Source organism: Pelophylax lessonae (assembly GCF_965119305.1).
Source record: "Pelophylax lessonae genome assembly, chromosome: 1".
NCBI classification, from domain to species: domain Eukaryota; kingdom Metazoa; phylum Chordata; class Amphibia; order Anura; family Ranidae; genus Pelophylax; species Pelophylax lessonae.
The window spans coordinates 862,292,020-862,304,170 of NC_138768.1; the positions used below are offsets into that span (position 1 = coordinate 862,292,020).

General features: G+C 42.9%; 1 protein-coding gene across 1 annotated transcript in view; it reads right to left on the minus strand.

Moving 5' to 3' along the window:
- Positions 1-5,370: 5,370 nt before the first annotated feature.
- LOC309550141 (von Willebrand factor A domain-containing protein 5A-like) overlaps positions 5,371-12,151 on the minus strand; it is a 90,950-nt gene continuing 84,169 nt past the window's right edge. The window contains exon 18 of the mRNA XM_082250580.1: positions 5,371-5,759. Within this exon, the coding sequence (XP_082106706.1) occupies positions 5,680-5,759 (80 nt within the window). The 3' untranslated portion in view covers positions 5,371-5,679. The remainder of the gene's footprint in view (positions 5,760-12,151) is intronic.

Genomic DNA, 12,151 nt, shown 5'->3' on the forward strand with positions numbered 1-12,151 from the left:
TTCTGTCTTCCATTCACGCAGACAAGACAATACAAATCACAACAGTGAGTGGTGTTCTTGAGGTGCTCTTTGTGTCCATTACTACAACCTTAACATGGGAGGAGTCAGGGCCTGACCAGCCCCAGTGGCGTAACGTGGGTTGTCAGCACCCAAGGCGAGGCAAGTAAATTGCGCCCCTATGCCGCGGACATTTAGCGCTCTCTGAGTCCCTTCCACTCATACAGAATTAAAACCCCTTATGGTACATGTTAGGATTTACAACTCTTTCTCTTTGTTCTCCTCTCTTTCCCTTTTATTTCTCTCTATCCAAATTTCTTGTTTTTATTCTCCATCTCTCTCTATTCGTCTTTCTTGTTATTTTTCCTATTCTTCCTATCCCTTTTTCTTTTTTCCTCCCCCTCTTTTCCTCTCTCTTCCAGGTATTCTCTTTTTATTCCTTCTCTTACTCCTTGTTGGGGGGTGGGGGGGGGGGTGAGTGGCAGTGCTAGGGAGGGTGTAATCAGTGGCAGTGCTGGTGGGGGGGGGAGAACAGGGGCAGTGCTGGAGGGGGGGGGGCAGGGGCAGTGCTGGGGGGGTGACAGCAGCCCCAGGGAAGACGGCCTACCGGGAAATTTCCCACTATCCCGGCAGGCCAGGGAGGGGTGGACCTGTGAAGCCAGACGCTGGTACTATATATATATATATATATATATATATATATTAAAAAAACAACTGCGATCACTAAAAGATATTCCTAAACAAGCTGCTGGCACTACAATACAACAATATTGTTAAAAACATCCAAACTATAAACAACGCCGCGCTAAAGATAACATTTGGGAAAAGTTAAGTTCAACATGTGTTATAACACATAATGTGTAATAAAATTGCAAAATCCGGTGCAAATATATAAACTGTGTAAAATGAAAATAGCAAAAGTGCTTATGTGCAAAAAGTCTTTCAATGAAGTTCAATGGTACTTTCACCTTTTCAATGGAAAAAAAGGTATAGTGCAAATAGGGTTGCAGAGACAATATATATCAAACAAGGAAAAAGGAAAAAGGAAAACCACAGCCAGTGCTTTAATCACCAAATGAAGAGAAATTGGGAGCGCTTACCAGAAATAATGGGTCTACTGTCGATGATAGAGAGTTGCATGAGCGACTCTCTGTCTATACGCGCAAGGGTATAGAAGTCTTGTTGAAATGGCCCTGGGTTTATGGTCCTTCTTCTATCAGCTCAGGTACTCAAAGAAAGAAAGAAGCTCCACATAGTGTGATAACGTCCAGAAATTAGTATTTATTGCAAGGTTAAAAAACTTACATTTTCCACATGAAAAACAAGCATTGGATAAGATCACATGTGTCTCAGAAAGCGCAGTATTGAGAGAGAAGCTCACTCCAACCCCAATTACGTTTCGTCCACCTGGACTTCATCTGGGGTATCCCAGATATGTGGAAAATGTACATTTTGTACCTGACGGGAGTGTTAGATGGATTAGCAGATTAAAATTAACTAACAAAGTGAAGCCAAACTTCAGCTCGCACTTTATAATCAATAAAGACATAATGAATAAAGGTTTGACATATATATATATATATAAATGGTGATTGCAAGCACCCCTGCCAATGGTAAATTGTTTGTTATATCCCTCTAACTGATACAGTACATCTGGAAGAGAGCTTGTTCTTTTCAAAAACAACCGACATACTGGCTGGATCACCAGATGACAATAGAAGAAAGAAAGCCTAAAATATAAAACAAATGCAGCCATCACATCTAAGAATTGGTAGGCGGCAATGTAATAAATGTAAGTTTTTGGGTTTAATATCACTTTATCCATGGTTTGGCTGTCTCAGCTACCCCGATCTCTCAATACGGTATTATATACAGAGTTGCTAATAGAAATCACAGGGCCCCGTTCAGCCTGCCTAACAGGGTCCCCCTCCTCTGAAAATATCAAATTATATTTTTGCTAAAATGTAACAGCTGTGATTCTATGTTTTTGCAGCCATGGAAGAAATTATACCCTGAACACGTCAAAGAAGACCAATTCAAGTGAATATTGACACAGAAGCAATATCTGCACCCTCACAGTGAGCGATTGACATTCCAGGAAGATTCCAGAATCCATCAGGAGAAGCCTTCCGCCATCTTGGTTCCTCAAGATGTCTACTCTTATAGCACTTTTCCACTGCAAGTACCGGCTCGGCTCCACTTGGCCCTGCTTGGCCCGGTTTGGTTTTTCCACTGCATGGTACCACATGGTACGGTGTAGGAACAGTTTGGTACGGTTTGCTTTTCCACTAAAATAGTACTAAAGTAAGTGGGTGGGATAACAACGATTCTCTGACCAATCAGTGGCTAGTAGTGACAAACAGTCAAGGCTGCATGCAAAGGATTGTGGGATATGGTACCGGAACGGCCCTCTTGGAACCACAACTGAGGTGGTACTGTTTTTGGTACTGTTTAGAGAGCCGTACCGTTCGGTTCCATGTAGTGGAAAAGCGTCGCCGTACCGAACCGTACAGTACAGAAGGGTATGGTGCCAGCTGATTGGAAAAAAGCCAACGTGGTACCAATATTTAAAAAAGGGCAGAGATATATCCCGGGTAACTATAGGCCGGTCAGCCTAACATCAGTAGTCTGCAAGATTTTGGAGGGGATGTTAAGGGACCACATACAAGACTTTAGTAATGAAAACTGTATTATTAGTAGTAATCAGCATGGATTCATGAAAAATCGTTCTTGCCAAACCAATCTATTAACCTTCTATGATGAAGTGAGCTGCCACCTAGATAAAGGAAAGCCTGTGGACGTGGTGTATCTGGACTTTGCAAAGGCTTTTGACACCGTTCCCCACAAACGCTTACTGTACAAACTAAGGAAGGTAGGTATGGACCATAAGGTGAGTACCTGGATAGAGAACTGGCTCTAGGGGAGAGTCCAGAGGGTGATGATTAATGGGGAATACTCGGATTGGGCGGGGGTGGAAAGTGGGGTCCCCCAGGGTTCGGTCCTGGGACCAATCCTGTTTAATTTATTCATAAATGATCTAGAGGAGGGGATATCTAGTACAATCTCAGTATTTGCGGATGATACTAAACTAGGCTTGCCAATATCTTCTATGCAGGATGTGGAAACCTTACAAGCGGACCTGAACAAAATAACGGGGTGGGCAACTACATGGCAGATGAGGTTTAATGTTGAAAAATGTAAAGTAATGCACTTGGGGCCAGAAACCAGAAAGAAAGCTACTCACTAGGGGGGGAACCTCTGGGTGAGTCAAGGATGGAAAAGGACTTGGGGGTACTGGTAGACAACAGGCTTGGCAGTGGCATGCAATGCCAAGCCACTGCAAGCAAAGCCAACAGAATACTGGGATGTATAAAAAAGGGGATTCACTCCAGAAATAAAGAGATTATTCTCCCGCTCTACAAGACTCTGGTCCGGCCACATCTGGAGTATGCTGTCCAGTTCTGGGCACCGGTCCTCAGGAAGGATGTGCTGGAACTGGAAAGAGTCCAGAGAAGGGCAACAAAAATAATTAGGGGAATGTAGGACATCAGCTATGAGGAAAGACTACAAGCACTGAACTTATTCTCTCTGGAGAAGAGACGATTGAGGGGGGATATGATATCAATGTACAAATATTGTACTGGCGACCCTAGCATAAGGAACAAACTATTCAGAGAAAGGGAATACAATAAGACACATGGCTTCTCACTAAAACTAGAGGAAAGGCGGTTTAACCTTAAAATGCGTAAGCTGTTCTTCACTGTAAGAGCGGTAAGGATGTGGAATTCTCTTCCACAAGCAGTCGTATCAGCAGGGAGCATTGATAGTTTCAAAAAACTATTAGATGGGCACCTTAGAGACCACAACATACAGGGGTATACAATGTACGGTTAGCAACAAACACACACACATCATAGGTTGAACTGGATGGACTGATGTCTTTTTTCAACCTCAGTAACTATGTAACTGTTCGGCCTGTAATGGTGCTTTTCCACTGCATGGAACCGAACGGTTCGGCTCGCTTTTGTGCTTTTCCACTGCTGGTACCGCATAGTACTATGCGGTACCAGCAGTGGAAAAGCACAAAAGCGAGCCAAACCGTTCGGTTCCATGCAGTGGAAAAGCACCATTACAGGCCGAACAGTTTGGGGTCCACGGAGGATTTAAGCAGCTCATTCCCGACTCTGACAAGTTCACCCAGCTGGAGGGAGGAAAGAAAAGTAGAAGCCGGCAGCACTGCACAAGGGTCACAAGTGTCAGCAATAGGGCAGTACTGCCAGCCCTCCTGTTTGGCAGGTGCCCAGGCCCCCCTTTTAAACTGATGAGGCCTGGGCCCAGTACAGGAGGGCTGGCTGTACTGCCTTGTCAGTGCCAGCGGCCCTGATTATATAGGAAGCTGATATATTGTAGCCTTGTACCCTGTATGACCTCCTATGAATGGATGGACTCAGACACTCTATAAGTTTTCAGCATATTCAAGTTTATTGTTAAAGTATTCTATCATTACCAAACATGAAAAAAATAACCTTGTAATGTCAATGCTGAATGAAATAAATAAATAAATACATCAAGAAATAAAAAAAAAAAAATGCTGTGGCAGGAAAAGTGTAATCTCGTTGTGGAGCCTACAAATGATCTTCAGCACTTTGCGCTTCCACGGTAGAAGTTCACTTTAGAGGCTCCCACCTACTAGTAAGATATTATTTCCTCTTTATATAAGTATTTCCCCAAGTGCTGGGTAATGTTTGTGTTCCTCTAATGAAAGATCAGTAATTGTGGGGCTCTCTAAAGCCTCGTTTCCACTGATCGGAACGGTTCGGGTCGGTACAGTTTCAAAGGGTTAGAATGGTCCGGCCTATTCAGGTGAGCGTTTCAACTGCAAGTCGAACCGCCAGGGGCCATGCGTGTTTGTTTTGCGCTTTCGTTTGACGTGAGCATTGGTGTTTTCCTATTCGCCAATCAGTGGAATGTATCGTGTGACGCCACCGTACCATACCATTTCCTATGGCCCTAAATCTGAAGGAGGACCAGGAATGGTGCGGTTTGGTTTGGTTGTATGGGCCACTTTCATAATGGAAACACTCAAAATAGCGTACCGCACCGATCCGACCCGTTCGTTGGAAACGAGGTATAACTAAGCCAAATACAAAGCAGCTTCTCCATCGTGCTTTCACATTTCACTCACTGCCCCCTACAGGTACAATCTAGAATGGCACCTTACCCATACAGCTATAAAGGCTCTCTATGAGCAGTGTTATATCTGAAGGAACACTCAGCAGGACAAGGACTCATCTCTGATTAATAGGGAGACTGTTAGTGGGCCTCTACTACTACACTGAGATTTTATTTCCGTTTAATGAAGAGTCTCCCTTTAATCTTTATGGATCTACAGATAAAGTGGTTTTCTCCTTTAAACATTACTTCAACAAAGTATTTCTCTGCGTGCGACGGAACATTGCAAACTACGCAGAATAGTAAAGAACAATGGCCTGTTAATGGTGCAAATGGTTATCATACGCTAACAGTAAACATCTAGCTTTGGTATCACTCACAGATACAGGAGCGGAGTACAAAGGTACAAAACTGTTTAGGCACAAAATGAAATGCAGCGACGTTCCAGGAAGATTCCAGAATCCATCCGGAGAAGCCTTCCGCCATCTTGGTTCCTCCAGACGTCTCCTCTTACAAGCCGAACACTTTGGGGTCCACGGAGGATTTCAGCAGCTCGTTCCCGACTCTGACAAACTCTCCCAGAGAGGAACCTGAGGGACACATCAAATGTCACTTTTATTTATTTCAAGGGCCGCGTAATGGGTGGTAAGTTACAATCTGATCTGAGAATTATTAAGTAGAACCAAGAGGCAGAAATAAATCCCATCGCAATAGATTTACTTTGACAGGGCGGCAGCTGCAGGCTCAGCAATGTAACTAAAGTTTACAAGCCTGCATGACCGCGCAATTGTCAGTTAAAGTCGCACAGTGCCGAATCGCAAAAAGTGGCCCGGACGTAAGACAGCAAAATCCTCCGGTGGTAAAGTGGTTAAAGCACAATTAAACCCGCCTATCCTTTACCGCCATGGAAACTGCTTATGTTTAAACTGCCATGGTGCTGCACATGCGATCACGTATGACACCCTGCCATTTGATGGTTTGACAGTTTGGTTGAGGACACTGCAAATGTGGCAGTTAGCAATCCCTGCATTCCAGGAACGTGACTATTTTTTGAAACTGGTAAATCAATGGGTTTAGTTCCACTTTATGATTTACTGCTGTTTGGGGGCTCTGGGCTTCAGCAAAATGGCAGTCTCTAGCAAGAAGCAAGTTGTTATGGGTAAAGTTCTGCTTTAACCATCTTAAGACCACTTGTAGATATACTGCGGCAGGCAGGCTCTCCTGCGCAAACCGTCGTACCTGTACGACAGCTCGCGGGAGCGGGCCTCGGTGCATGCGTGCACCACCAACGGCGCGATTGCATGCCCGCTCTCTAGCCCTGCAGCTAAGCAACAGGTCCAGCGGCCGCGATGGCCACCGGGAACCCGGCGATCGCTGCAGGGACTGACAGAAGGCGTTGTGCCGTTGTGAACACGGCACACCGCTTATCTGTCACTGATCGACACGGGGCTCCTGTGTTCCTGTTATTTCCAAAGAGAGGAGCCCTGTTTCCATCCACCAAGTCTGGCCCCCACACAGTTAGAATCACCCCCTAGGTACAAATTTAACCCTTTGATCGCCCCTGGTGTTAACCCCCTCCCTGCCAGTGTCATTATTACATTAACAGTGCATATTTTTAGCACTGATTACTGTAGTAATGTCACTGGTCCCCCAAAAAGTGTCAGAAATGTCAGTTAGGGGTCTGATCTGTCCGCCGCAATGTCGCAGTCCAGCTAAAAATCACAGATCGCCACCATTATTAGTTAAAAAAAATAAAAAATACATACATTTTTCCCCTAGTTTGTGGACACGATAACTTTTGTGAAAACCAATCAAAATACGCTTATTGAGATTTTTTTTTTTTTTTTTTTACCAAAAATATGTGGCCAAAAATGATGAAAAAAAATTGATTTTTATTTTTTTTTTTATTGGGAATGTGTTATAGCAGAAAGTGAAAAATACTGCTCTTTTTTTTTTTTTCTAAATTGTCACTCTTTTTTTGTTTATAGCGCATAATCAAAAAAGCACAGAGTTTCTGGTTGTTACAGTTGTTATAGTTTATAACTTGAATTTCTTATTAATGATCACCTAATTCTGGCTTATGTTCATTGCTTGACTTTGTTATCAATCCAAAGACTGTAACCTTCTCTAATATTGACATTTCTGTTCTGTAAGTATGTTCTCTTTTGTTTGCAAATCTAATAAAAATTTTATCTGTAAAAAAAAAAAAAAAAAAGCACAGAGGTGATAAAATGCCACAAAAAAAGCCCTGTTTGTGGGGAAAAAAAGGATGTTAATTCTATTTGGGTACAGCGTCGCACGACCACGCAGGTGTCAGTAACGCAGTGCCAAATCGCAAAAAATGACCTAGTCATTAAGGGGGCAAATCCTTTCAGTCCAGAAGTGGTTAAAAAAGGACCTGTAATGTGGAAGATATGCAAAAAAAAAAAAAAAACTAGCAGAGGACAAAGGACTAGTCAGCAGTGTCTCTCGGCAGCCGATCCTTTCCCCAATACAGTTTTACCATATTTAGTTCTGCACTGTGTTCTGCATGAGGGTGCCCATCTTAGCAGAGTCAGGACTATGCTTCCTCATGTCAGCCCCCACTCGTTCCCCGATGACTGATGATCTGAGGACTGATGTGGAAACAGCAGGTGGAGGAAGCACTGATCTACAAAATAAATAAAGCAGAAGCAGGGAGATCCTACCACTGCAGGTCCTCAGGTACAGCTTTCCCTCCAGCAAGGAGAACAGTGAGCAGCACAATAATCACATCAGTAAATCTCACTTCATATCTTCTGAGACTAGCAATCAGGGGCAGCAGTGCCTTAGATCTCACACTGCAGATATACAGCTAAAAGGCTACAGAACTGGAGCGCCTAGGCACAGGAAGTGCACTGTTATTTGTGAAGGGGGCGTAGGAAGTAACTTCAGTTGGCAAACTGACATCCGGTCCCAATAAGGGTTCTCACAATGGGGGAACGTTTGTGAACAGTAACTATATACAGTAAATATATTGGCGGTATAAGAGATGTCATCAAGATGTTTTATACATTGTACAAGGGTCTAAAGTATTGTAGGTAGGTATAATACGCAAAAAACAAAAAGAGGGAAAGGTAACCAAAAATTAGATAAATTTGAAGAAGTTTACCCACTCGCTCATAAGTGAACGGTACTCAAATGGCAAAACAGCATACTCAAAAAAGGAATGGGACAACTAGAAAAAGCGCCATACAATAGAGTAACAGGGGTATAACTACACAAAAATAGAGTCTCAAAGGAAAACACAACAACGGAACCACTGCTAATGAAAAATAGAAAATTTATTGAATACAAAAAGCAGAACACACGGTAACGTTGTAAAATACGATACAACACCTTCCACCTCACCACTAAAAATATACCACGTGGTGATTAAAAACAAAGGACAAACACAGATATAGTAGGTGGACTGCTGACACCTAAAGAGCAATCTGCATGCACATATGAGTAGCCGAATCACAAAGCACTAATGGATAGAGCACAAATCAATAGTGACCCCACAGAAGCTAGGATTCGGACGAAGGAACGTCACCTAGTGATAATCCAAAAAAGGAAAATCAACACTCAGGTGGTACACGATCGTCCGAAGCAGCGGAATCAAAAATTCAATCGCATGAAGTGATCGACCACTCAATGTGTCATGTAGGGGGTGCCAAACTGAATGAACACAAATTAGAGAGAGACTCAACAGAGGGCAGACACCCCGCTCCCACCAAGTGGATGCAGGGATGGCTGCGGACTGTTGAGCTAAAGGAGCTAAATCAATTAAATAAAGGTAGACGGTGTGACCAGAATCATGGAGGCAATATAACGAAAATAACCAAATTCAAAAATGGAAATGAAAATAGATAAATAACAAACCTGGGCGCGATAAATAAAACCAGATTTGCCTCACGATGAAAAAGCCACCGAGACTGGGCGCACCTTCAAACCTGCATGAGGGGAATCAAGACCAGCCTGGAGTGATTGGACACTGAATAAATAAATAACTAGAAATGCTGGAAGTCACACTGGGACTGTCATCTCAGAAAGACTGCACTCCATGAATAGGGATCAAAAATACTGAGCTGATGACACTGATAGAATGAACAACAAAGTAGCAAAACAGTACATTCCTTTTCCTTTTTTGGATTATCACTAGGTGACGTTCCTTCATGCGAATCCTAGCTTCTGTGGGGTCACTATTGATTTGTGCTCTATCCATTAGTGCTTTGTGATTCGGCTACTCATATGTGCATGCAGATTGCTCTTTAGGTGTCAGCAGTCCACCTACTATATCTGTGTTTGTCCTTTGTTTTTAATCACCACGTGGTATATTTTTAGTGGTGAGGTGGAAGGTGTTGTATCGTATTTTACAACGTTACCGTGTGTTCTGCTTTTTGTATTCAATAAATTTTCTATTTTTCATTAGCAGTGGTTCCGTTGTTGTGTTTTCCTTTCAGACTCTATTTTTGTGTAGTTATACCCCTGTTACTCTATTGTATGGCGCTTTTTTTGGGGTGACACCTCTTTTTCTAGTTGTCCCATTCCTTTTTTGAGGTATAATACGCAATAGCATTTAATCTTACACATTTTTACAAAAAAAGGAAAGAGGAAGGCGCCTCTATGTACAGTGTAAACCATTTATTGACATACAATTAGGAATCACTTACACGATCATTCGTGAGAGCAGGCATGAAGGGACATCTTGGAGGTTCCTTCCGGAGACTCCCTGTGGGGGGGGGGGGGTGGAAGGAGAGATGTGGAGCATTAAGGGGAAGGTCCCCAGCCAAGGTCACGGTGGAACGCATGCCTCGCTCATGGACCACAGGAATGTGGTGATGTCATGGGGGCGTTTCGTCGCCTGCATAATAACCATTGGTCTGACGAAGGAGCGTTACTGCGCATGCTCTGCTCTGAAACGCGCTACCGCCCCCACATTTCTGCGGTCCACGAGCAAGGCATGCGTTCCACCGCGTCCTCGGCCCAAGGCCTTCCCCTTAGTGCTCCACAACCCTCCTTCCATCCCTGGCTTCGGGGAAAGGGAGCCCGCAGGGAGTCTCCGGAAGGAACCTCCGTGATGTCCCTTCATGCCTGCTCTCACGAATAATCGTGTAAGTGATTCTTAATTGTATGTCAATAAATGGTTTACACTGTACTTAGAGGCACCTTCCTCTTTCCTTTTTATGTAACCTTTTGGAGCGTTCTTCTGCTCTCTGGAAGAGTGACCCTGGGGACAGCAAAGATACCATTTACCCACACAGGAGGCCAATATTGTGTGTTTTAAAGACTGATTGCTCCTACAGAACCGCCCTATGATCCTTATATTTTTGTAAACCTTACACATTGTGAGCATTGTTTGATCGTTAGCAATTCATTCGTAATACTTGTGTCCAGCACTCCATAGGGAGCTATTTGTTCCAAAACTGTAGTGACTGCTTACTACCATTGCTAGTGATTTTGGTAGCATGAATGTACAACAAAATGCTGCCCATATACTCCAGGCCCCAGGGGTGATGAAGAACCATTTACATCTAAACAGCTTCCAGTGCAATTTTAGAAACAAAAGCCATTTTGTACAGACAAAAACACTTAGAGGGTTATTAACCTCCCTGGAGGTCTGATTATGTCAGGGTTTCTGTGCTCAAAGCGATACATTGTTTTGCATGGAAATCTGTTGTTTAACATTTTAAAACTCACCTTCCCCTGCGATACCCCGCCGTCCTCCCCCATTGTCCTCCCCTGTTGTTCTCCTGCTGTGTGCTTGGCCAATGCCGGCAGCTGTCTACCAGTTCCCTTCTCAGCAAGCGTTGCGACGCAGGGGGGTGGAACCGGCGGCAATTTAAAAAGTGTAAATGCACCAAATGAGATGATACAAAGCTGTGATCCTAACGGATTACACTGTATCATCCCATTTCACCACAGGATTTCACCTGGTGACTTTTCTAGTGCCCTGCCTGTGCTTTTCCAGTTCTTTGTGCCTGGAAAATAGAGAACGACCATGGCGTCCAAAAAGCATTTTTTTTTTTTGTGCAAAAGCGCTTTTAGACGAACTGGAAAACAGCCACAGGGAAACAGAGCAGTGTTAATTTTGGCAGCAAATTTCAATTTAGTTTTAGTCTTAGTCTTAGGACTAAAATGGCATTTTAGTTTTAGTCCCATTTTAGTCTTCTGCAAGTGTTTTAGTTTTAGTCGTATTTAGTCAACTAAAACTCCAGTACATTTTAGTCGACTAAAACTCATTTTAGTCATCTATAATCAAATGGGTGTAGTTCAATTGTAATTTGTAATGCATTATTTAAGCATTTCTCTACAATTTCCAAACTCATTATATACTACTGCTGGTCCTGGAGTGAAAAATCTAATATGTTATTATTTATGGTATTAAGCTTTGAGCATGCACCAGTGTTAATTTTGGCAGCAAATTTCAATTTAGTTTTAGTTATAGTCTTTTGACTAAAATGCCATTTTAGTTTTAGTCGTATTTTAGTCATCTGAATTGTTTTAGTTTTAGTCGTATTTAACGAAATTAACACTGAAACAGAGTTACTTGAAGAACTGAGCGATAGCGATTGGTGGGAAAATTCGTCATCAGGTACGGAAAGTGAGGACAGCGACGATTCTGATATCTCTTTCTGGCACATCGCTCCGTTGGAAATTCTGAAGAATCATTTGGTATACTTCCCAATTTTTTTTTTGTTTTGGTGCAGAATGAGTAGTTTGAATATAATGAAGAATTTGATGAAACTCCTCATTCTACACCAAAACTAAACAAAATTTGGGAAGTATATCAAATGATTCTTCAGAATTTCTAACGGAGCGATGTGCCAGAAAGAGACATCAGAATCGTCGCTGTCGTCACTTTCCGTACCTGATGACCAATTTTCCCACCAATCGCTATCGCTCAGTTCTTCAAGTAACTCCGTTTCGCTGTCGCTGTTTTCCAGTTCGTCTAAAAGCGATATTGTGCAAAAAAAAAAAA